This window comes from Cibotium barometz, chromosome 18 (assembly GCF_041138505.1).
Source record: "Cibotium barometz isolate CiBa-2024 chromosome 18, ASM4113850v1, whole genome shotgun sequence".
Classification (NCBI taxonomy): Eukaryota; Viridiplantae; Streptophyta; class Polypodiopsida; order Cyatheales; family Cibotiaceae; genus Cibotium; species Cibotium barometz.
The window spans coordinates 57,837,246-57,864,809 of NC_141063.1; the positions used below are offsets into that span (position 1 = coordinate 57,837,246).

Here is a 27,564-nt window from a genome sequence, read left to right on the forward strand (position 1 = left end):
GTATTCACAGGCACCAAAGACCCTAACATCACCATCTCAGATGCGACGGAGATGGCCCCCGTCACCTTCAAACCCGACGTCCACTTTACCCGAAAAGAAAGGTAGAGGGAAGGGGGAGGGCTTAGATGATATATATATATACACACACATGTATATATATATATATACATACATACATATATATATATACATAGATATAATATTTTCTACGTATATGGAATAATCAACACACAAGAGGGATCAGCGAGGTAGACACGACGACATGCCATTTGGGTTTTTTTTTTAAATCAGGGACATGCCATTTGGTTTTTTAAAAAAATGGCCGAGGGAGGCCATGCCGGGCCTCCCTTGGTCTTCTTTTTTTTTTTTTTTCAAATTCTTGCATGGCCTCGGTATCATAGCGGTTACACTCCCTCTCCCTCTTTGGCGTCTGAAGAAGGAGAGGTAGTATTATCCCATTACTATGTAATTAAAGCTTGGCAATATTTTTAAATTATCACAAAAAAATGCTAACCAAAAAAAAAAATGGCCAAGCTTTAATTACATTAGTGCGCCAATGCCGCCAAGCATGGGAATGTGTCTGTACAGTGTGCAATGCTCTTCTTGACGCCAGGAGAGAGAGAGAGAGAGAGAGAGAGAGAGAGGTCGACATGTGCGACATGTGTAGGCAAGGGGTGTCTTCACGGACACACATTGGGTACACCTGCTGGCATTCTATCCTGTTCTTGCATTATTTTAACCTGCAAACAAATATGTAACATTGAGAGGGCAATATATGCATGCATGCTTTTGTAGGAATGGGTGCTTCTGACATATCCCTCCCCCACTGCGTCTATGTCTTTGACGTAGATTCCAACGGAGAATCCCCCTCCAACAGACGGATGTTTGCCTCCGTGGCCCCTTTTGTAGATAAGGTTAAAAAACATATGATATTACATGAGTGCATTGTAGATAAGGTAAAAGAAGAGACACTATTGTCATGATATAAATATATATAGGTTGGCGGAAGTATGTATACCAAAGTATAGAATCTTAAGCAAATCTTTAAAAATTATGACTTATACATTAACATCTAGTGTATTTTTGGTAATTTTATCTTAATTTAATCCACTCAAGACTACTAATTTAGGCTAATTCTTTAAAAACATTCCCATAAGTGTTTCTTGTAAAAGAGCCCAACACTTTTTGAAGGACTTTGTAAGATAGCCATTGGGCTAGAAATAGTATGTTCAAGTCAAAAGCTTGTGTTAGCCTCCAAAGGATGTCATTGGGTCTTGCCTTAGAGCCGCAATCTGTGACTTCCCGTGTGGGTGTATTAGCTTGTGTCTGTCACGTCCTCACTTCATTGTCACACTGGAATGCTCCTTTGCCAAAGGGGTGAATAAAGAGCTCTCAATGCCTAGATGAAGGCAAGAAGAGATGGTCCTTCACGATGGTTCTCTCTCATCCCAAACTTAAAAATGGTCCGGTCTCTAACAAGTCTTAAGCAATTATGTACACCAAGTCCGTAGACTTTCCCTATTTAACAAAAGTTTGATCTCTAACTAGTCTTAAGCAATTATGTACACTAAGTTCGTAGACTTTCCCTACTTGACATTAAGCTCATGGTAAGGCTGCTTTATATGTTCTAGCAACGTCTTACAAAAGTTAAGTACCCTTTTGTGTGGGTAAGATGCCAAAGCATCTTAGCGTAGGTCAGGCAAGAAAAACCATGTTAAGCAATGGAGTTGTCTAACATAACCCCCTTTCTAATGGTGACCGCATTCTCGTGTCACCCAAGTCGGTGGTGAAGAGTTATGCTACTATTCGGAAATGGATGGTATGGATGGTCTAGGATATGACATGGAGTTGGCAGCCGAGGTTAAGTACTATAGTTTGAGACCGATCCGCAGCCAGATGTACAACAAAGTGATGGGTATAGGTAACCCTGATGGTAGTAGCAAGCAGCTTTTGTCGATACAGCATGGCATGTGATAGGTGATGTGTAGAGATCGGGCCTCTGTTGGTTATGGAAGTGGTGTGGACCCTTCAACATGAGGTAGTTGGTAGAAGCAGACCACAACCTATGTTTTGCAGAATGCCAGGAGCCCATGGAAATGATTAACATGGGTGGGTAGAGGTCCGAGACGTCTTGGTGCGATACCTTGGCAACACGACATGGTATTATGCCCGGATCTCACATCATGATGCCAAGAGATTGGGCCTTTGTTTGACAAATATGTCATCTCCATGGTGAGGTTTTGTTGGTGTTAAATTAGAGTCAAAATAGAGGATATAGGCATGGAAGCACGAGGGAGATATTTGTAAGGTCGAGGATTCTTTAGGCGATGGGTTGTACCATGGGCCTGCCATGATCCCCCATTCTTTAGAGATGTACATGAAGGGTTAACATTGGTGCATGTGTTTGTGCGTGATGTGAGATGCGAGAAGTGAAAAAAATGTGATGTCTATAGTGAATGGGCAATGGAAGGAAGGTGTTCCCATGTGGGTGCACTTCTCCTACACCAGGAGTTCTCCAACACAACTGCTTTCTTATGACTCTCTTTGTTGCCTTCTTTGATATTTACTCGATAGCTTCTTCTTGGGAAATCAATATCATTACTTGTTAGGGACATGGCAACAAATTGATGCCTAGTTGTGGCCACAACACAAGGGAGCTAGGCGTCCTCTCTAGCTCAAGGGATTCGGTTGTGTCAGTTGTGTCGCATCACTTGGGATGGAGGTAGTGTGGATTGCCAACTGGGTGGTGTGGTCAAAGACAAGGCATGGAAGGGTCCTTTCTTTAACAGTTTTCATTTTGCTTTGGCTATAGCCGCGTACGGTCACACAGCTATAGCATCCCTTTCTTAGCCGTGTGACCGCACGCGGATATAGCCGCATACCATGCGCACAACCTCTCTCACTACTCTCTCTCATCCTTGCGCAGCTACCTTGCACGGCTATGCTCTCCCCCTCTTGCAGTGAAAGAAACTCAAGGGAAAAGAGGAGATGCTCCAATCTGGTTAGCAACCAAGACCGGGAGGAACGAAACTACAATATTGCATCTTACTATTGAGCGCCAGTATGCTAAAATTGTCGACAAAATTCTAACTTATCTTGAGCTTAGGAGCTAAATCTTATCAGTCCTTGGAATGAGGATAGCCAAACCCCTCTTCATCTTGCAATTAAGGCCCGCAACACAGAGTTTTTGACTAAGCTTTTACAATACAATGCCTCAATTAGGTTCAAGGATGCAAGTAAAATAATTACTTTGTGGGACCAATGTCCAAAATAAGAATGGCAAAATAGCTCTTTATTTTGCGTCTAGGGATGGACTTGCATAAGCTTGTGCAATGCTTTTAAAAATATGGCCCAAGGAGGCCTCGCTTGCACCATAGTTATAAGAGCCGATCGCGCATCGCCCTCCTCAGATTGTGCATCTCAATCGTTGCCTACCTACATTCTTGTGGTGAGCTCAATATTAAATACGTGCTTGTACCCTTAGAATATAAAAATTTAGCTTCAATTGGCACTACAAAACCTAAACTTAGGTTCACTTTGGTTGAGTTTTAATAGCATATGAGGAAACCAATGTTTTCATGTTTTTTTTCTAGTTGATGGAGCTAGTGTCATTTGTTCAATTAAATGCTCTAGCTTGTATTTTAACTATAGTGTTATACTTGCGTGTGCATGTTTAGAAAGTGTAACTATTTCCTTCTTTTTGGACATTGTTTGGCGGGTTTCACTCGGCTTTTCCCTTTGCTCAAAAAAATTCACTCGGAGAATTGTTTTCCCCTCCAAAGAAGAAATTCTCTCTCCATGAACAACTCTCCATTTATTCAAAATCTATAAGCAGTCTGTAGGTTGAGAGCAACGAATTGTCAAAGTTCGGTTCTCTTTGGTGAAGAAATCGAGGTTCCTTATTGCAAAGTATTGTCAAAGTTCGATCTCTTCAATGACAGTAAAACCTTAAGCCCAGTGGGCTGCCTTGGGCCTACATGACAGCATCCTGTACCCACAGCTACTGGTGCTAGACCTGAAGGAAAGTTACTTGAGACACCCTGTCATGACTGGGGATAAGTAAGCTTTAAATTTGACTTGAAAGAACTATCTCCAATTCCAGGACCAATGGTTGTATTTCTAGTAACCGAGAAGACTCGAGAACCATCAGTTCATTGTGGAAAAAAAAGAGTACATATAAGTGTGCACACATTCCATAAGAGATCAAAGATAATCATTTATTCATTTGAGATAATAAAGAATGTCAAAGAGACTTCTAACAGCCGTGCTTTGAGTAAATGCCCTCACTCCCCCACAGCTGTTCATCTTGCCCATGGCATGGCTGAGCAATGTACAGGGAGATTAGACTTCACATTTTCCACCATAGCATCTCAAGGATCTCATAATTTGAGATTAAAAATAGAACGAGTGTGGCATCCAAGGCCTGCATTTTTTTTTCCTTAATACCCTCTTCTCCTTGCACTGAAACTCAGACTTGACTATTGAGATGACATCATTGATTCCAAGAAGCCTATTGAGGTGTGAAAGATCTTCACATTATCTTTGACTCTATCCACACTTGGCCTTACATTTGTACCGACTCTCAGTAAGGGTCAGCCCAGCATTTATCCTTCTTGGCTGCAGCCTTCCATCTCTTGCGAAACATTTCTAGTTCCACGTATGAACGCCGGCGGACCTGCAGGAAGGCCAAGGCAAAACAAGAGCTCAAAATTACCATAAGGACAGAAATGCACCTCAGATACATACAGGGAAAACGACAAAGACTCTTACTGCTCCTCGGTCTTGATAGTCAGCATCTGTAGGGGCCTGCAAAACCTCCATGAGAACAGAAATCTTGTCAGAAAGCGTGTTAAAGCTTTTCAATGGATAGACAAGAAATCACCCTAACACCCAGCTCTGACCTTCTTCAAGCTAGTCGAGTGCTGACCACTTACACCCTTGGTTCTCCCGTCCCACGTCTGATGCACATACCATTGCAGACCCCACATTTACATTAGAAAAAATTCACCAGTGCATGCCTAAAGCAGGCCTCTCTCTCTCTCTCTCTCTCTCTCTCTCTCTCTTGTTAGCATATTCATCCCCATATTCTGCCCATGTATTGTGCCCATATTTGATCCCTTTTATGGCCCTTGGTTGTGGGCTGGCCACCCTTATTTTCTCCTGATTTTTCCCCATTTTCTTGGTATTTTTCCAAGGTCGGGTGATGCTTTCCCAGTTAGCCAGCTTATTTTGTCCAGTAGGCCAGGTCTGTTGCTCGAGTCGGCCAGCCTCATATGACCTATAAATAGGTGGGCTGGCCTCTCCCCTTTTCATTCAGTGTTTTCTTGGAGGTGTGGTTCATGTGTTGACACACTCTCACCTTTTGTATCCTTCACTTATGAGACTATTCTGTCTCTTGCTCGGGATTGCTTTCATTGCAGTATATTCAGCTTAGTAGCTTCATATCTATCTCTCTCTTGCACATCTCAGATCAGCACACTCTAGTGCTTATCTTGCTTCCGCTCTGTGCACTCTTTCATGGTATCATCGCTCTAGGTTCAGAGTTTTCTCTGCTGCCCAGTTTTTTTGCCCTATCTACAGCCCCTTCACCTCTGCGTTTTTCAGAATCACAGCCCTCTGGATTGCTGTGTTTTCTAGACGATTACTGCTGATTGCTCTACCTTCTTCTAGGCTTCATCGCTTACAGCCTACAGGTATATTCTCATCAGCGTTTATTCTCTACAGAAGTGTGGAACTGGTTGGCCTGTATTTTCAGGTCTGCAGCCCCCTGTTTGGCTGCGTTTTCTTCTCCAGTGGACACTATCTATTCCAGTGGGGGTCTTGTGGTGATTCTGGCTTTGGTCGCAACCTTGGTACCTGTGGTGTACACTTTTCTCTTCCGAGGTGTGCATTTTTTTCTTCTGAGATTGAGCCCGAGTTTTAGTGATGGCTGCCTTGACTACTCTTCATATGTTCTCTGAGTCTGCAAAGTTGGATGGCTCCAACTATACTTTATGGAAGGTGAAGGTGAAATCTGCCTTGCGTGGATTTTTCTCTAGGACGGGAATGATCGTCGTGTTTTCTCCTTTCTGATGTTGAATTGTCAAGATTCTGTTCTGTCATGTGCGTACAGCAAATGCTGCACATGAAGTTTGGAAGGCATTTGCAGATCTTTACGAGATTAAGACTCCGGGTCGGATTTTGGCTTTGGAAAAGCAGCTTATGAATCTTTGAGTTTCTGACTTTCCAACTTTATCTGCTTTCCTCACGAAGATGAAAGATCTCCAGGACGAGCTTCTTGTATGTGGCAAGGACATCTCTACACAAGATATGGCTATTCGGCTTCTCTCCAAGCTTCCACAGAGGTTTGATGCTTTCTTTCAGTCTCTTGTTTCTTCTCCTCGTCTTGTTCCAATAACTTGGGAGGAAGTTCTCCCCTCCATTATGCAGATTGAGACTTGCTTTGAGGAGCGAACTGGCACCTCTAGTGGTTCTGATGGAGCTTTGGCTGCTCGAGATAAAGGGAAGAATCGACAAAAGAAAGGGAAAGGGGGTTCTGACAAGAACTCCAAGGACGACGACAAAGATAAAGACAGACAAAAATAAATCTTCTAAAAACAAGGATGTGGAGTGTCACTATTGTGGCAAAAAGGGTCATAAACAGCCCCAATGTTACAAGAAGGGGGATGAAGAAGCAAAGGACTCTACCTCTACAACGGTATCCCAGACCAAGACGGATGGATGATGGTATTCTTTTATAAGCCAGTGCTCATCGTGTACTGGCTCTTGTAACTAAGCACACCAATGCCACCCCATGCACTCAGGAATATAGCATGTCTTCGGACAAGATTACACAAGCTTGAGATTGAAAGAGGAGCATGGCAAAAGGTGCCAAGGCAGGAAAGAATCTGCAAATTTGTGACATGAAGGCCATGGAGACAAAAGAACATATGGCCGTGGTTTGTCCTCGATATACATATATTCGAGGCGGTTTAAAAAACTCCTTGAAGGCCACACAACTGCCACAAGTATTGCTTACAACCACACCCACTGTTTTGGCGGCATTCATCACTCGACTCTTCAAACATAGAGAGGAGCTTGAGTCACATTATGCCACACACTAGCTTGCTAGTTTTACCCTTCATAGTAAGGGAAGGAGACTTTTTTTTTGTCTCGTACTAGTTTGTTGGTCCCATGGGTCATATTTGGCCTAGTGGACGATGATACAATCTTCTTCTTCTTCTTCTCTCTCTCAAACCAGGCATGCACACTTCAACGTGCCCATCACCCATAGCCCCCCTGGATGGGGGCCACGATCCACTCATCAGCTCCAGATCCACCGCCATCGAGCTACCTTTCCACGTGACGTAGCTGAGGGAGACCTCTTCACCATACTCATTAGCCCCATGCTTAATATATTGGAGAGTGGTATACCATCTATTGGGGACTGATGCTCCTCTCATGTTTCATGTTCCTTGTATTCCATACTGAGATTTCCATGGACATTTTTGTATCACTCCAAACAGAAAGTTTTGATCTCTTCTATTTTCTTTTTTGTTCCATGATGAGATATGCCATGGACATTATTGTATAACTTTGGTCTCATATGCCCATTAGATCTTTAGTAGACTCTCTCTCTCTCTCTCTCTCTAATAGAGCTGGGGCGGTCCAGGCGCCCCAAGATGAGAGGCCCATCTCGACACCGGCGGAGACTACATCAGAGGATCAGGACCATACTAGCACGGCATGGGAGACGTCCAGTCAAAGTACTCACCATGGAGGACATTGAGGATATCCGCCATCGACCGATGAGAGACATCTTTGGATAGTGATGTGTATGATGCTTACCTTTGTTGCTGGAGTTTTCCTCCCAGATGTTATCAATTAGGAGCTCCTAGTACCGTACTTTTCCTCACAGTTATTTCAGTTTCAGTTAGTTGTTTTTAGCTTTTCTTACACAGACATTGTATCAGATCCACCAATTGTTGTAACCTTTTTGGTCTCATAGGTCATTTTGGCCTTTTGAAGACGTTAATATATCATTTCATTTCATTTTCATTTCTCTCTCTCTCTCTCTCTCTCTCTCTCTCTCTCTCTCTCTCTCTCGGGTTATGCAGTATGTGGATTAGCAATGCTTGGGTAATGTGCTTGGGTAATGTACCTATTGGAGCTCTGTCGCATCAGGACACCCTGCTCAGACAACACCCAGGTCGCAGCCAAAGAGATGCTTCTCATGATGTTCCATGGTTTTAACCTTTGTGCAATCTTCATCATTGTAAAAATTATAGCATGTAGCTAAGGTTCTAGCTTAGGTGCATGCAGCATGATAGAAAAAGCATAAAGGTTGGCTATTTTTGGATTTAAAAGCCTTTTATGGCTTACACCTTGGCTATATACACATCTTGACATAGTAAGCTCAAACTCATCATTGTAAAAATTATAGCATGTAGCTAAGGTTCTAGCTTAGGTGCATGTAGTGTGATAGAAGACTATTTGGAGGCTATGCAGCTTCCATCAAATGTCACATGCATCCAACACTTGGATGCCACATGGACATATCTGTGCAGCAGGTTCAATACTTAGAGTGGTCACCGGCCCTCTGTAAGCCCTTGTCTAGGACGAGTCAGCCAGGGATCCACTGTAGAGCATCATGGTCATGGTCAGGTGTGCATGTCCTACACATGAAGTCAGTGCATGTGCCGCACGTCTTTGAAACCCTCTGGAATGATGTAGAATGTATCGGGCCTTACACCTGCCAACACATTGCCCACCAAAAGGGGCCAACCAAGGGCCATCATCGTCTACCTCAAAAGGGGTAAGAGCTTAAACATTGGCATGGGGACTAGGCATAGGCCAGCCTGACAGCATGTCGGCCAGTAGATGACGCAGCAGTCTCACACACATGAAAAGCGATGACTTAAAGGCTGTTTTCAGCATGTTGTGAGCATATTAAACAGGCCAACAGCCCCTTAATTCTAGTTTGATGCTTCTCACTCGTGATCTATGCTGTTGTGATGGTGCACATTTGGTGATCCCATACCATCAAATGGGCTATTTAAGCAAAGCCCAAGTCATTAATTTAGTACATTGTAACAAACAATCATTCTGGTTTAATGCTTCTCAATTGTGATCTATATGCTGCATGTTTGGTGATCCCATATCAGACTGCCTCTCACCTCTCGCCCTTGGGTCCTCCATGCAGCTTACACAACGAGGGACAGAGCACGTCCCAATGACATGGACCACAAGAGGTGGACTTCATCACAACTCTGCATTCGATCATGGATGAGGCATGCATTCCTCGAACCCCATTGCACATACTGGCACCTTGTGTCAGCCACATAGTTACCATGATTACTTTTGATACATAGTGGCATCTTGTGTTAGCCACATAGCTAGTGGGACTACTTTTGATACATACTGACACCTTGTTAGCCACATAGCTAGTGGGACTACTTTTGACACATGTTCATAGCATAAGTGGCCACCAATTTCTTTTTCGGTCTTTCAGTCCACCAATTTCTTTTTCAATCTTCCAGTTTTTCCCATGAATCAGTATCTCATGAAGCTATTGTATTACACTTTGGTCTCATAGAACCTTGGGGTCTTTGGACAACATTAATACAAACTTTCTTTCTTTTTTCTCTCTCAGCCCCATCAGAGAGCCAGACGTCCCCGCCCCTAGAGACCCAAACCCTCTACTCAGTAAGCACCACCAAGCGGCTCCCCAAGTAGACGGTGAACATTGCTTCCACACACAATCATAGGAGAGGATGATGGCACATGACAAGCCCGAACACATGGGACTTCTATTATGACTCCATTGTATACATAGTATGGCCAGCCTAGTACGTGTCAAATCCGAAAGGGTCTCCTCATGGAGCAATCCTAAAACATGACCCGAAACCTACAAAACAAAGCCATAAAACGTGAAGGGGGGTGCAGGCCTGACTCACCACCCAGCCATGAAAGCCGTGGACAAAACCCACAAGACTTGGCTGTCCCCACCGAGCCACGAGCTAAGCTAACTAACAAGACGCACCGACCAGTCTCTACCCCGTGACGTCTCATACCGCCACGGAGCTACCCTCACGGGCCTCGAGATTGTTGCCGGCCTCAGCTGCATGAAGCAGATGCACGTCTGCACTAGATCCAAGCTCCTGACCACAGAGCTCTCGCAAAGACTCGTGAGACTCTCACCAACTGACTGCCCTTGGCCACCCTTTTATGGGCTCTTGGCCGATCACCGGGCGTCTGCACTTGGGCGCCCGCCTGTCAGTCCATCCCTAGCCCAGCTCGCCAATCAGCCTACCTAGCTCCAAGCTACCCCAAGCCTCGAAGCTAGTCTTGTGTGCATGCTGCACACAATAGATACACTCTATGCACATGACAGTACGCTCGCCTTGTTTTTCTTTTGACACCTTGCTTTTTTTCTTTTTCACGTCGTCTAAATATGTAATGTAAAGGCCCCCAATCTGACATATCAAATTCAGATTTCAAATCAGCCTTGATATCTGAAATTTCCTCTTCACAAGTTCCTATTATGAGCATGTCATCTACATACAAGATGACTACGGGAATTTGGCACCAAATTTCTTCACATACAAAGTGCTTTCAGCTAGACTATTCACATAACCTTGGCTGGTCAAGTTAGCATGTATCTTATCATACCAAGCTCTTGGAGCTTACTTTAAGCCATACAATGCTTTGTGTAACCTATGTACTTATGTTCCTCGCCCGGAACTTCAAAGCCAATGGCTGGTCAAGTTGGCATGTATCTTATCATACCAAGCTCTTGGAGCTTGCTTTAAGCCATACAATGCTTTGTGTAACCTATATACTTTATATTCCTCGCCCGGAACTTAAAAGCCAATGGCAAATTTACATAGACTTCCTCTCACAAATCCACATTCAAAAACGCAATCTTGATGTCCAACTGAACCACTTTCCATCCTTTATGTGCAACCAATACAATCATTGAATGGATTGTAGTCATCCTAGAAGTAGGAGCAAAAGTCTCCTAATAATCTATTCCCGTTCTCTGAGAATAGCCTTTAGCCACAAGTCTTCCCTTGTACCTATCAATAGTACCATCGGACTTTCTTTCAACTTGATACACCCATTTTGTTCCAATGACATTCTCGCCTTCTAGCAAGTCCACTAGATCCCATGTATGATTCTTCATGATAGAAGCAACCTTTTTCGTATGTAGAACCTTAACTTTTTGACAAATCTTACAGGCTTGAACATGTGAATAAACATCACGTCTTATTTTTTGCCAATAAAAGAACCGTTCCAATTTCTCAAGGGTATTGTTGATACCTCTATGTCCTCCAACTAAGGAGTCATGAGCATCATGGAGAAGAGCTGCTCGCTTTTTCCGAATGACACAGAGGCAGTTCTTGTAGAACAACCAACCGTTCTGCAGTGAGTAACGGCTAGGCTCAGAGGTGAGGGCCAAACTTTATTTATTAAGTACCAAACTCAAGAGAATCGACATATTGATCTTTCATGCTATCTAAGTCTTTCCCAGTGATTTCGAGAATGGTAGTCTCATGCATGGTCTGGGTGCTGGCCTTTTGACTAAGAGCATCTAGGATTGGGTTATGCTTACCAGGGATGTACTCAATCATTCCTCCAAATTATTGAAAGATCTGACTCCATCTGACTTGCTGTTCACTCCACTGGACACTTGGCATGATTTGAAGCCACTTAAGTGCTTGGTGGTCAGTTTTGACTATGAAAACCTGTCCATAAAGAAAAGGCTTCCAATGTTTGAGCGTTGTGATCACACCCAAAAGCTCTTTGTCATAAACCGAACAATTCTTTTCGACGACATCCAACTTTCTACTGTAGTAGGCCACAGGGCTATTGTCCTACTAAAGAATTGCACCTATGGCTACATCACTAGCATCTGTAATAACCTCGAAAGGTTCATCCCAAGATGCTAACTTCAAAACAAGCGCTTCCGAGGTGGCTTTCTGGAGTGCATGGAATGCATCAAGCGCCTTGCCTATAACTGTTCTACGAGTCTTTACCCCCTTCAACAAGTCGCTGAGAGGTGCGTCGACAAGAGGTGCTACAAGGTTGGAAAACTGGTGAACATGAGTATTGTAGGCTTGGCAAAGACATACGAAAGAACGGATCTCTTGGGCGGTCTAAGGGATGTCCCAATCATAGTTGTTTCTCGTACCGGTACAAATGGATTCGTACGGTACGGTTCGTACGGTACGGTGCCGTACGAGTACGAGTTTTTTTTTCCCAAAAATTTATTTTTCCTTGAAAAAAAATTTTCCAAATGCTTAAAAAAAATATAGAAACCCTGCTTTACGAAGATCCCAAATGCTCGCAATACTTCGCAACTTTTGTGTCCACTCAGTATTCCATATGGGGTTGTTGAGAGACCTAAAAAATCTGGCGAGGTAGACTGGTAGTGTACACTTGATTGGTAGGATGAGAGAATCTTGCTACATTACTTGGGGATCCCTGGTATAGGTAGACTAGACAATTAGATTCTCAAGTTATGTACGAGGGAGAAGATTTGGACATGGCCATTTTGATCTAGAGAGGAGTCCCTAAACTTATCACCCTAGATGCACTCCTCGTATTTGTGCAAGGACAGTCCCTTAGTCATAAACGCTACACTGGGAGACCTTTGGTATTGCATTACCCATCCAGGTTCTTTTTTGGAGACAATCGGGAGATCCAACCGAGAGAGACACATATCCATGTTCTGGTTCCTCAAGCACTGTAGACTCCTCCCCTCCCAACCTTCCCTCACATTCAAGCTTGAAGCTCCATAGGTTGTAAGTGTAAAAAATAAAAACCTTATTTTATCGTACGGTATCCGAAACTTTCATATCGTACCAAAAATTCCCGTACGGTATCGTATTTTCGTACCGTGACAACCATGGTCCCAATCCAAGATCTCTTGAACCTTTGAGGGGTCCAATCGAATCCCAGCGAAACCGATAATATAGCCTAAGTATTGAATCTCTATAATGCCGAAGATAGACTTTTTGGCGTTTATGTAGAGCCCATTATCTCACAAAAGTTACAATACTTTCTCCACATCTTTCTCGTGCTACTCCATAGTGGCTGAGAATATAATCATCAAGAAATATAAACACACACTTACCAATGAGGACTGCGAAAATCCTGGACATCATTTTATTAAAGGTTGCAGGTGCATTGGTAAGCCCAAAGGACGTGACTATGAACTCGTAGTGACCACGCTCTATCCGGAAAGCTGTTTTTGGAATGTCAGCTTCAAAAATGCGGACCTGATGGTAACCACTCTTGAGGTCGATCTTAGTGAAAAATTTTACACCATCTAAACACTCCAAAATATACTCAATCCTTGGCATAGGAAACTTATTCTTAATGGTGAGTTTGTTTAATGCCCTATAGTCAACACAAAGGCGTACACACTTGTCCTTCTTTTGGACAAATAGGATGGATGCAACAAATGGTGAGGAAGATGACAGAACGAATCCGGCTCGGAGGAGCTCAGATAACTGCTTTTCTAGCTCGCTCTCTAAAGTCTTAGAAAGACGATAGAGGAACCTGCTAGGAGGTTCTGATCCAAGAACCAAATCGATATGATGGTCCTCAAGACGGGATGGGGGGAGACTGGGTGGGAGATCGTCCCTAAGCATAATGTCCTAATGTCTAGACAGGAGGTCTGCTAACTGTGGGACTGGAGATGAAGATGAGATGACTGCTACCGATGAGGTAGAGGCTATTTGAGCACTAACATAAATCAATGCTCCTTCTGCTCGCCCGCAGATAGCTCGTCGGGCCTAGAGATGAGAAATCAACGGGATGCCAAGAATGCTTCTATCCCCACGAATCATGACGGACTCGGAAAAACCTTTACAAATAGTAAAAGTGTCCTGCCCCCAATCGGGAATAGGCTCATACTGACGAAACCACTGGATTCCTAAGATCATGTCACATCCCAAAAGAGGCGAGATGATGAAATCTCGTTGGAATGAGGCCTTTTGAACTAGAAAGGCAAACTGCTGTGCCTTTTGAGATATATGGGTGCGGAGACCAAGTGTGAACCCGTCCACATCCAAATGATATGGCACTAATATACATGTCATTTTGGTAGCCAACTGGGAAGAGATGGCGTTCTCAAAACTGCCCATGTCAAATAGGACTGCAAACTAGCAGCCCTTGGCAGAGCCATAAGCTCGGATGAGACTTTTTGTGCAGCATCGCTCCCACCCTCCTGCTTAGCATCAAATACCACAGATGGCATAGGATACATAGAAGGTAAAAGTTGAACTGCGTTTATGGTAGTAGGCGTGGCTGGAGGAGCAAGAGATGCTGTGGCAACTGTGGAAGAAGGTGCTTTGGAGGCTTGCTCCATTTGCCATTTCTGACAATCCTTCTTACCATGCCCAATGGTATGACAAAAAAAATATATGTTCTCTGACTGGTACTTCCGTTGCTCCTTTGGAGAAAGATAGCCTCCAGTGATACCTGCTTTAACCTTTTTCTCAGGGGTTTTCTTAGGCTTGGATTCCTTATCCTTCTTACTCCCTGAACTAGAGCTAGAACTACCGTCCTTAGCATCTTTAGATGATGCATTACCTTTCCTCAGTTGCGAAGCATATTGCTGCTCTTGGGGTTTAGTACTAGACTACGGTTGCTTAGGCTTGCCTCCGTTCATCTTCATTTCTTCATTTTGAGCCAGAGTCAAAGCCCGGTCATATATGCTAGGTTCAAAGTTACGAACTGTGAACCGGATGTTAAGATCTAATCCACAAATAAATTGATCCATCTTGGCCTGCTCACATAACCCTAACTGTTGTGCTAAAGTTATAACCTCTCCGAAAACTGAAGCACACGTGACCCGTTCTGTCTGAGTCCATAGAACTTATCTGCCAAGTTGGTCAAATACTGGGAAGGGAGAAATCTGGTCTTCAGGTCATGGACAAACGTATCCCAGCTAAAAGCTGTGACACCTATGGTCAGGTCTGTATGAAGACTAGACCAATGCTGCCACCAAGTGACTGCCTCATCCATAAGCTGGGAAGCCGCTACGTGGACTCTATCCGGAGGATCTATGATCCTAGCTACTAAAGGAAAATGAGTATTAAATTGATGAATAAATTGATTAACTGCTAAATGATCACACTTACCATCATACTTACTAAAATTCGGTTGAGCTCGGATAATGACAATCAATGTTTTGGGACTCTGGCTAGTAGCACCTATGGATGGGAAAATTGAAGAGAGGTGCTAATACTTCAAATGTATGGCTTCCTTTTCCCTTTGGTGTTTGAGTAACATGTGCTCTCGATTGAGCTCTCGGTGGTGCTTCCAAGCGGCGAGTTCACCCTAACACCGGTCTTCGTCAATCCTACGTAGGGTCTCCTCATAGTCTTGTCTGTCTGCTTTTTCTTCCCACCGTCTAGGTTTATCTTCTCGTCTTTGTTGTTTTATCTGAAAGAAGAGGATGATGAAGTCGGGGGTAATTGGAAACTGTACACCGTATTAGGTCCCAAATTACCCACTGAAGGGTCCCCTCCTATTGCTAGGAGTATTTGCTTTATTATCTTTGAAGAGAATGACTGAGGGACTGACTTTGGACTGTAGATAAGCCAAACGCAAGATCTCTGAAAGACCAAGAGTCGGGCTGAATTGTACACGGTTATAGAAGCACCAATGATGACCGATCTCAAGCCTATGCGAGCGCCTGTGGGAGAGGGGTCACTGTGCCCTGCAGCCGTCACAGAGGTAAGCCTGTGCCCCACAGCTTCACACAGAGTGAGAGCTACCCCCAGCCACAGAAAGAGCAGAGAAATACAGCCTGTATGGACGTGGAGGGAGTGAAGCTCTGATACCAAATGTTGGACTCTCACATAGAGGGGTCAAGTATTAGGGTTAGGGTTTGATGCAGAGCAGTACACAGAACCTGCAGAGATGCACAGAGATAGAGAGACACCAAGAATGTGTGGAGGGTGAATGTGCAAGTCAACTGTGGCACACTTTAACATCCAATATAATATCCAAGTACAAAGGGTATGATAAAGTGTCCTTTATCTTATTGCTATTTTTCTTCACATGCGTGCACACACACACAAACAACAATGTAGGCCAGCTGCAAAAGCAAAAATAGCACACAGTGTAGCCCAAAGAAAAAACAACACATCACCTTGTTAAAAAGGCCCCCTAAAGAGGGTATCCCATAGTGCACAATGTACTGATCATCCACAACTCCAACGTTCCTGCTGCGGTCTCCCTATAATAAATTGCAAACAAGATAACTTGACTGTGATTTAAAAAAGAAAATAGGAGTGACACAACTCACACAAGTGCAAAGAAAAGACACCTGCGCACAGTATCCTAGTTTCATGTCCAGACCCCATGCATGTACAAGATCATTCTGCATACAGGAACAATCCTTCCTTAAGTCTGTGGGTCAAATTTGCAGGAAAAGTTTAATTGGAAAATTTATTTTTTAAGTATAATAAACCGAAGAAAAAGGAGCCAATTGCAGGATTAACTGCATTGAGGCTGCAACTGATCTGACCTCGTGATCAAATAAGACCACAGAAACCTTCTCACCTGAATCATGTACCAGGCACAGCGCCAAGCTGCTCTGGAGAAGACAGGCACCATCATTTCTACCCATCTACAAGAACATGACTTGTGATGTTTATGAGCATGTTAAAATGTGCAACAGGTGTATATGTATACATATATACAAACACATTAATACATACATTCATGCATACACACAATTAGGCATCTCCTGCATACATACAAGCATGCATGCATACATGCATACACACATCCATCCATTCATGCATACATAAATACAGCTTACAAGCACGCATCCATGCATACATACATACATACATACATACATATCCATAAAGGCATGCATACATGCATACACACAAGCATGCATTCATACATGCATACATAAATACAACTTCCAAGCACGCATCCATGCATACATACATATCCATAAAGGCGTGCATTTCATGCTTACATGGAGACATACAGGCATGCATCCATACATACATATATGCAAGCATGCATCAATGCATACATACATAAATACAAGAATGCATCCATGCATACACAACCATACATACATATACATACATGGTATGCATAAATACATGCCATACATACATACGTAGCATAGCATACATACATATATACATGCATGCAAACACATACACAGAAATTATTCGTACATACCATATCACATGCATACATACATGCTCACACACACATACATACATACATATATATACAACTACTATTCACAATCATGTTAGTACTTTGACATTCTTAATTGACCGAATAACAATCTTGCAATCAAACACTTACCCAGTGCAGGGTGGCCGGGTGCTGTTTTCAAAGCACAGTCCACTTCCTCTAAATTTATAAATCCTTCTGTTCAAGCCACAGGATACAGGCTATCAGAAAATAGGACTAGGAACTTGAAGAGGTTTTACACGTTGTGACTGCAGTTAACTCTGCATCTTTGAAGTGAGTACCTATGAACTTTGCCTCTTGGCCTGCGAGCTGTTATCTGATGATGGACCTCAGATAGCCGAGGATCCAAAGCTGGCTGTGATATCTCCAGACCTTCCTTCTCCACAATAGTTAAATACCTGAAAGCACGCCACAACCTCTCAGAAACTTTATTAAACATTTACAGAGGTTCAGATTTGTTAAAACAAACAGGATAGAAAGGCTGAAAGTAATAGACACAGGGAAACTACTGAATCATGATGGCTGATGTTATACCTGCCTGCATGGAAATTTTCAACGCCAATATCTTCATCCCAAACAAAGATATACTTGTAGGCAGCCACTATGTCTGGATGCAAAAATCTTTTTGCAAACCACCTGCGATACAAAATCATTAACTTCAGAAACCCAAGTCAAGCCACCCTATCCAATAAAATAACGCCAAACAGGAAGCATCTCTCTATACAGCCATAGATGTCGAGGACCCCCTTTGATCTCCTCACATTGTATTATTGTAGCATGGTACTTACAGGGCTGTTGTTTCTTCTCTCGGCCCTAGTTGGTACCAATGGCACTTACAAGGCTGTTGTTTCTCTCTCATGGATACTTTGTAACATATTTTTGGTCTCATAAACCCTACTGAACTTTTGAAGACGTTAACATAACTCTCTCTCTCTCTCTCTCTCTCTTCAGTACAACATAGAGGCACCTTCCTTTGATATCATCTGCACAGAGCTAAACAGGGTCATTACAAAGGAATGTTATGTGGGGATCAAAAGTCTTCTTGGGAGAAGTACTTACCACTTGTGGAATTTGCATACAACAACATGGTGCACGCATCTATGGGAAAGGCCCTATTTGAGATTGTTTATGGTGAGGTAGTTTTGCCACCCATCCTTTGTACAAAGGATGAGATATTTGGAGCTGATGAGTATGTAAGAGACTTGGATATTGCCTTTCCTCATGTGCGGACAACCATTGCAAGGTCATAAAAAGGCTGTCGGTAGCATAGAAGGCAATTTGATGTCCAATAGAATGATTGGGTATTGTTGAAATTCGAGAAAGCAAGACTCAACGAGAGGCCTGGCAAAGAGGGTGCATATCCTAAACGTGCAACCACGTACTATGGGCCTTTTTGAGTGATCAACAAGATCAATGAAGTGGCTTTCATGTTGGCATTGCCTAGTCTTTGGCATGTACACAATGCTTTTCATGTGAGCCTCCTTCGCAAGTATGTAGGGCAGGAGCCCAATGAACCAGTCATTGAGGATCCACCAAAAGTGGATAAGCTTGAGGAGATTTTGCAACCAGAATCACAAGAAACACAAGCTTGTTGTAAGCAAATTACCTTGTGAAGTTAAGAACTAACTTCCCATTGATAATAATGTTAGAAGTCATCTCCTGTCTATTTGTATACACCAGGGCCTCTGTTGTGGGTGTGCCCGCCCGTATATCATTTTTCCACACTCCCCGTATTTTTTCCCTATTTTTCCCATTTTTTCCTAGTGGCTGGAGGGCTGCCAGGTGATGCCAGGACCACTCTGAAGCTGGCCGACTGCATCTGTAGCAGTCGTGGGCTATCTGAGTGCTGGCCGACTTGTTCTGTGCAGACGTGGGGCACCAGATGCTGGCCGACTGCTGTTTTTCAGCAGTCGTGGACATTTAGTCAGTCATGGGCCTCTTCCAGAGCTGGCCGACTGCCCTCATGGGCTTGTATATATTCCCCCCCATCCTCCTCCACTTTCTCATTCAATTATCTCCGGGATCTTGTGTATAGAGAAGAGTTTACACACATCTCTCAGTGTTTCTTGTGCTGATTATTTTCTGCAGTCTACTTGCTCTTGTCTACCCAAGTTTGGATATCATTTCCGCTGCATATTCTGACATGGTATCAGAGCCCTAGGCTCTAGCAGATCTTGGGCGTTTTTCTGAGCAAGAGGGGGAGCAACAGGTTGCTGATCGGTGGACTGTTTCGGGCTAAACGGGAAGTGAAGGTGCAAGAGGAAGGCGGGCAGAGGGGCTGGACAGCCACTTGCATATATTCTGATTTTCAGATTTTTTCCCACCCACCCACCCTTTCAGGTTACTCTCCGAGATGGCGGATTTACTCGAGATGGCAGAGAAGCACGTGAAGATTCCGACTCTTCCCACGTTCCCAGTGGATCGGCAGTTGGACGGGTCCAATTATGGCATCTGGAAGGTCATGATGGAGTCAGTTCTGGAGTCATATGATCTTGCTGATTTTATTATCAAAGGGGTGCCAAGGCCGGAAGCTGAGGAAGGGGAGGTTTTATCCGCGAGGAAGGACCGAGAGGCACAGGCACAAATGTGGGACCGTGTCAACGCCAGGGTCCGGTCATTTATATTCCTCAATTGCACACCACAGGTGATCAACCATGTGAAGCACATGACGCTGGCGAGAGGCATATGGGAGCACTTGGCTTCTTTGTACAACAGGGTGTCACCCATGAAGCGGATATCCTTGGAAGTGCAGATGCGGGTTATGAACCCTGCAAAGTCTTCGACGATGCGGGAACACATTAACAAGCTGCAGGCCCTTCAGCAGGAAGTCCTTCAAGCTGGGAAAGAGATATCGTCCGAAGATATGGCCATCACGTTACTTTCTCACTTGCCTGGTCAGTATTCCGCTTTCTATTCCTCGTTGATCACGAGTGGCAGGCTCAGCACCATTACTTGGGAGGAGCTTGTGCCAATGGTCTTGGACCAGGAGGAACGTTTTACGAACCCTCCTCACGGCGGAGGTTCGGAGGCCTTAACTGGCCAACGGTCGAAAGGCCGTAATACCAACAAGGGCAAAGGGAAGGCTTCACCAGATAAGTCTTCCGAGAAGAAGCCTGATCCAGAACGAGAGAAGCTGAAGGCCGAAAGATCTTGCAATGATTGTGGCGAGAAAGGCCACTACTGGAGGAAGTGCCCTAAGCGGACAGGGAAGAGTGCTGAGTCCTCAGCCTCAGCTGCGAAGACTCCGGCATTTGTGCACTTGGAGATGGTGGACTCCGATGATTCATCGTCTTCGAGCGAGGAGGCAGTTGGCTTCACCGCAAAGGATACTCGGGAATGGATTCTCGACAGTGGTGCTTCCAGGCACATGACTCCATCCCGTGACTTCTTCCTGGATCTGAAGCGACAGTCAGGTCGTATCTTTATTGGTGATAACTCCACTATTCCGATTCATAGTGAGGGCCGGATGGAGATCATTCCCGACGGCAAGGGGGGCAAGCATGCTTCCCGTGTTCTTTATGTCCCTGCTCTGGGCTTTCATCTTTTGTCAGTGCATGAGGTATGCAAGACTGGCTTTCGGGTGGAATTTGAGGAGCATTCAGTTGCTCTAAGGGACCGTGAGACAGGCAAAGTTGTTTGGGAAGGCGGTGTGGAGAACGGTATCTACAAACTCTCTGCACTCTCCTCACTGACAGGCTCTCAGGTCGGAGACTTGTGGCACTTTCGTTTTGGCCACTTAAATGTGGATGCTTTGCGGCGCGCCTTCCGGGACCAGATGGTGGTTGGCTTGCCAGATGTTGGTAGTAGGCAAGGACGCTGCAGTTCTTGCATACGTGGTAAGCAGCACAGGGAATCCTTTCCGAAGTAGGCTTCCAGGCGGGCTTCGAAACCTTTGGAGTTGATTCACACTGACTTGTGTGGACCACAGCAGATACCATCCTTGGGAGGATCTCTCTACTTCATGCTGCTTGTTGATGATTGTACCAGATTCACGTGGGTCTACTTTCTTTCACAGAAGGACCAGGCTTTTGCTCGGTTCAAGGATTGGCACGTGATGGTGGAGAAAGAGTCTGGATTTCAGGTCAAGACTCTCAGGGCTGACAAAGGAGGGGAATTCTCCTCGACTGTATTCTTTCGGTTTTGTGCAGATCATGGCATCAAGAGGGAATTGGCCAATACCGGATCGCCTTCGGAGAATGGAGTTGTTGAACGTAAGAACAGGACTGTGGTGGAGATGGCGAGGACCATGCTGGAGCATCGAGATCTTCCTCGTCCACTTTGGGGTGAGGCTGTGGCGACAGCTGTCCATACCATTAACCGCTCTCCGACGACTTCTGTATCCCATATGACTCCATTTGAGGCATATTTTGGCAGGAAACCCGATGTCTCGCACTTCCGTGTCTTTGGGAGTGACGCGTATGTACATATTCCGAAGAAGCAGAGGGGGAAGCTTGACTCCAAGTCCCGCAAGCTGGTATTTGTGGGGTATAACTCTCTTTCCAAGGGATACAGGTTGTATGATCCAGAGGGGAGTAACCTCGCAATGATGTGACTAGTGAACTGTGGAGAAAGGATTGGCCATGTATCTATATAAGCATGCATATCCACGATGGTCATGACCTTACCACATAGGTACGCGATCATAGTCAATGCCACCATTCGTGGTGTAGACTCGGCCCATAAAGATGGGCTAGAAATTTCTATACATTTTTCCCACCTCCCACGGCCATGCGGGCTCATCTAGGGCCCGCAATGTCAAGACAAGGTGTCCAAGAGTAAAGTCTACCTACTCCATGTGCGGACCATTATGGGATAATGGTCAGGGATAACAATCCGAAGTAGCATGTAGCCTATTTGGCAATGTGCCAAATCTAATCTAAGTCGTCTCTGAACCATCTAGCCTCCTAAGCCACCATCCAATCTGAATACGGGGATGCCGAGCGCCTAGGCTACTCAACCATGGCTACTTCTCATAATGTGGGCCATACAAACATGAGCTAGCCGGTGCCTGGACAATATAATATGAGAGCAAAGCATTGATATCCAACAAGCTGCATATCCCCTTGTCCACCTGGCTTGGGCTACCAGGTACATGGTAAATAGGTAGGCAAGTGTGGGGCAAAGATAGATGGAAGCAAACAAATACAAGCCAACCAAAAATATGAAAAGAATAGCCCACAAGGAGCATCCGCTATCCATGCACTCGAGCAGGAGGGTTTCCCACTAAAGAGACAAAATGCAAATAATATTTCTGGACATGGACTATTGGTCTTCCAAGAAAAAGAGGCAAATTTTTGCTAATTGAAGACCAATTACCATAGTAACAAGAAACGGCCATTTCCTAGCCCGGAAACATGGAAACTCCATTTCTTGAGAGTTTCCATTTTTGTTTTCATATATACCTAGATGAATCCAGGAACATGCCCAAATTCACCTTTTAGGAACGTGCATGCTATATACTCATGGTAGTCAACCCACAAGCCTATATAACTATCAACTCCATTATGCATAGTATGGACTAGATACTACAACATCCCCACTAACGTCATCAGTGCCCAACAGTGGGTGTAGACCTCTATATCAAGATATGCTCTCGCACACGCCCTCCACACACACACATAAGAGCATATATTCACACAAAGCCCTTCGTACTGAGTTTCTGTCAAACCTCCAGAGATGCAAGGCAGACTCGGCCATTTTTGTTTTCATGTCTCCATTTCCTAATCTCAAATCAAAATATCACCCATTGATTTGTCTCATCTAATGCTTGCTTAGTGATTTTCTACAAATTTTTCTCACTATTTATTTCAAACTATGATGGTGTACTCCTCAAACTTTTCCCAAAATATTAATTTTCTCATTATTTTTATATTATATACCATATATCCACCGTTTCCTAGTTTTAAGCCATTGCTGTTTCCAGAGGCTGGCCGTTGCCATTGCCGTTGCTGTTCTCGTTTCATGCAACTATGCCAATTACACTTCCAACACACCCCCCCCCCCCCAAATACACACACACCCTCCTTCACGCTTGATGATCGAGGATATTAGTTTTAGAATTAAGAATATGACATGCACGCACAGGCAACCAGTTTCACTAGTATAGTACAAGAAGAGGATCACACCATTTAGTTTGATTAGCAGCTGCCACATGAATTGCTCGGCTGCTCCATGCGAATTCGTTCCACTGGTCAACGATTCCATCGTAATGAAATAACATCACCGTAAAGTTGTCTGCAGGGAACTGAAAATGGACCAAAGAAAAATACAAAATATCCAAAATATACATTAGTAGTTACCGAATTTATGTTTGAAAATCAAATTCTTAAGAAACAAGGAAAAGGTTATACAACACCTTCTCAATGATTTTATTGACAGTTTCTTTCTGCTTGATTCCAACTGGCATTGTCAACAAGCTTTGAGAAGATGGACTCTGTCGTGCCTAGAGCACAACAATTTTTCAGACTACAATGGCTAAGTCTACTAAAACAAATAAGTTGAGTTCACAAGAGTAAGAGACAAGTGCATAAGAGCATGATGCATTGAGATCATTGCAGCATGATGCATAAGAGCTACAACAACAGCAAATGCAGGAAATAAAATGAACATTTAAGAGGATACCTCCTCAACAGGATCTGCCCCCAATGCTCGGAATTGCAAATCAGAAGTCTCCTGGATGATACCCCTGGGCAATGAATCCATGACCGTTTGTTTGTGTCGATGATTTCCTGCCTGCAAAGCAAAAGGGCAGCAAGGGCATATGAAAACCATTGATGCTCACTCTGCCAGTGTATAGATTCTAAGGCTTGTAAGAGGGGTGTGACATCACCTCACAAGCAGTGTGACCAGAGAGCTGCACAGGATCTGGAGGTTTTACCAAGCTAGACACTCTCCAACGTGCACCCACCTGCAAATAAAATTTACAAGAAGCTAACAATTATTTACAACTACATTCAAGTGTACATGCAGTCGGCAACCTTTGTCTTACAAAGAAACGCTTCTGTTAATCTCTTTTAGATCAAACAAAACCTATCACAGACAACCAATAAACTTGAATGCTTTGTGGCCCTTGACAATTCACATCCTATAGTTCAAACAACAAAATCGTGTTTCTTGGTCAATAGCATGCGTGGATGTAATGATGTCCCAAAAAAAAAAAATCATACGTGAGCTCCCTTGATTGAATTCATGGCTACAATACGCTTTCCCTCTTATGCCAGTTTCCTGTACAAACTTGGCTAGCAGGTTCAGATTTAGGGCTTAGGAGCTAGCATGAATGAACCGTGCAAATTGTTCAGCTTTGTCTCCTCTAGGTGAAACAGCATTGTAAAGAATAGAACACCACCTTGAATTCTACAAACCATTGTCATTCAAACCTTGCATAATCACAGAACCAATACAAAGCCATATAAGACACAAGGAACAAGATGATAATGATACCTCAGTGTGGTGCTCAAGGATCACAATGCTGACAAAAAGTGATGTCAATATGACAAGACTTCCAAAGGACATCGATCTTGGCCAACACGCTTTCAACCATTTCCCCGAATCTCCCTGTGCTGTACCCTCCAGCTGCCATGATTTCAAACTCAGATCATCAATAACAAAGCATTTTAAAGGAGCAAACCTATGACAGATCTTTTCACAATTTATCTTTGAAGCAAATGTTCACAACATAAATAAAACCCGTGACATTGCTGCCCAAGTTAACTTCCCAACTCAACAAGGCAAGGGGGAAGTGCAACCTTGATGGTATTAAGAGTCTACTTCTTCAGTCTACTGTGAAGTAAAACCACTTGACATGGCTGCCCAAATTAACTCCCCAACTTAACAAGGCAAGGGGGGAATTCGATATTGACAGCATTAACTTCTTCATCAAGCACAATGACTGCACACTTTACTCACATAACGGATCTGATGTGTAGAGACATGTCCACCTTACTGTTGACATTTCACCATAGTGTGGAGTTTCTATTACTTCTCTGAATGCAGTGGGAAACTCAGCCATGATGAGGGCTAGCCGCAAAGACCAGAGACATATTTTCTTCGAATAGCAAAAAGAATGCGCATCATCTGATTTCAGCTTGTTGGAGACATGCACTGGAAAGGATGAGCACCAACCAGCTAGCTACAACTAGGATGATGCCAATGGTTCATCTAACAATGACTTCATATGGATGATGGCTCTACTGAGCATTACATTTCATACTCCTCGTGTGTTCCAACTATGATAGGTGAACTTCCCCTCTTTGCCGGGAGCATCAAATAGCAACCTAAACACATGAGACACCATGATTGTCAATGCACATATTCCATATGGATCGCGCCCTCCATCATTGACAGGGGATCTGGCCATCATGTGTGCAGCCCACAGGAAAATTGGCTTCAGAGTAAATTCGTCCATACGTGCTACAGGTGGGGTATGGCCTCCATGGAAAGCTTTCACAATGGAATCACCCAGATTCTCCATTTGGATGGCTTCACAATAAATTCATCCATACCCTCCATGGGTCTCCATGGATTGACTCCACATGAAAGATGGCCCTTCACAATGAATTCACCAGTACTCTCCATGGATGGTGTAAGACAGGTGCCTAGCTCCGTGAATTCGTCTCTCTCTCTCTCTCTCTCTCTCTCTCTCAAAAAAGGAGGGGTATGACCTTCCATGGGTGCGACTTGACATTACACATAGCTGCTTTGACAACAGTTTCAAAGGCTTTCAATGTAGATTTTACCTGAGGAAGCGAATTTGTGTCAAGCACATAATAGGCTACAAGCTTCTTTTAAAAGGCATGCACAGAAACACAAGCCATTCTCTCCATTAGCTGTCTCTTCATTAGTTGTCTATGTTCGTATGTTGTTAGGTATACTAGATCTGATTGCTCGATTAGAATCAAAGAGACCTATCCTATTCAGTAAGAGCTGAAAAGATGCACCTCCTACTTTAGCGCACTGCTTTGATCTGAATGCTGCAAAAACGGACTGTTTTCAGCAAAGTGGGGTTTCACAGATTGGATGTGAGCGAAAGCTTATGAGTCCTGGGCTTGGAGCGTTCGATTGATTTCCCGCTCAATTAGAATCAAAGTGACCTATCCTATCAGTAAGAGCTGAAAAGATGCACCTGCTCCTACTGTTGTAGCGCACTGCTTTGATCTGAATGCTGCAAAAACGGACTGTTTTTTGGCAAAGTAGGGTTTAGCAGATTGGATGTGAGCGAAAGCTTATGAGTCCTGGTCTTGAGCGTTCAATTGATTTCCTGCTCAATTAGAATCAAAGTGACCTATCCTATCAGTAAGAGCTGAAAAGATACACCTCCTCCTACTACTTTAGCGCACTGCTTTGATCTGAATGCTGCAAAAACGGACTGTTTTCGGCAAAGTGGGGTTTCGCAGATTGGATGTGAGCGAAAGCTTACGAGTCCTGGTCTTGAGCGTTCAATTGATTTCGCAATTACGGGCGTATGAAAAAGTAGATCAGAACTAGATCCAGAAAATCGCAGAATTGAGAGATTGGGAGCGTGTTAGCCGGGAGGAAAAGGGGCGCAGGCGCGGGGGGGGAAGGGGGGGGGTGTTGGTTTTGGTTGGGGATGGGGATGGGAAAGAGCAGGGATTGTTATTGCAACAATCTCTATAAACATTTCCCACTCAATTCTATGGTCATTATCTACTCAATCGGCAACAAAATGATGAGGCTTTATTGGACGCTCAGCTCAATTTGCCGGCATAGCTTGGCCAAGGGGTTAAAACCCCAGCCATGGCCATTAAACCCTAACCGAAATGGAAGCTTCTGCTCAACACAAACAACCCCACCCCCACCCCCACCCCCCCCCCCAAAAAAAAAAAGGAAAAGAGCGACAGATGAATGGCTTGGAGATCTTACAAGGTCTGTACATGGCGATGGCGGAGAGCAGCTGGAGGTCCAGAGCCTAGAAATCATGGTGAAGGAACGCGCAGGAGAGAGGAGATGTGGGAGAAGAAGCTGCCACCGCTGCAGTGGTGTAAGTAGTGGAGTGAGCTTGTGGTCATGTTAAAAAGGGGGAGGGAAGAGGGGCGAAGATGGCGATCTCTTGCTGCTAGAATCTTTTTGTTTTTGGGATATGGCGGGCGAAGGTGCGTGCAGGAGGGCTAGGTCGTCGCAGCGAGAGAGAAGCTCAATAAGAATAGGCGCATGATGTGTTTTATGAAAGGGTCACGTGTGGTGAGCGGTGCCCCCTCTGCTAGCACGAGCTCTACTGATTATGACCCCCATGTGAAATTTTACTCCCATGTGAAATTTTACTGCCCCGTAGACAGTGGGTTAGGGAAAAGATAGGTTCGATTAAGCCTAACACTTGTTCAA

The 27,564-nt window shown here is 44.1% G+C and overlaps 1 protein-coding gene across 1 annotated transcript; it reads right to left on the bottom strand.

The window, feature by feature from the left end:
* Positions 1-4,190: 4,190 nt before the first annotated feature.
* On the bottom strand, positions 4,191-27,472 carry LOC147629524 (uncharacterized). The gene is made up of 15 exons (XM_086812787.1): positions 27,106-27,472; positions 24,667-24,798; positions 24,056-24,133; positions 23,848-23,958; positions 23,582-23,668; positions 23,352-23,470; positions 17,761-17,862; positions 17,508-17,624; positions 17,338-17,403; positions 16,561-16,627; positions 16,325-16,378; positions 16,148-16,234; positions 4,902-4,958; positions 4,771-4,806; positions 4,191-4,675 (listed from the first exon to the last, which is right to left on the bottom strand). Exons 1-15 carry the CDS (start codon positions 27,160-27,162, stop codon positions 4,583-4,585), a joined length of 1,263 nt encoding a protein of 420 aa, XP_086668913.1. The 5' UTR covers positions 27,163-27,472; the 3' UTR covers positions 4,191-4,582.
* Between the last annotated feature and the right edge of the window lie 92 nt (positions 27,473-27,564).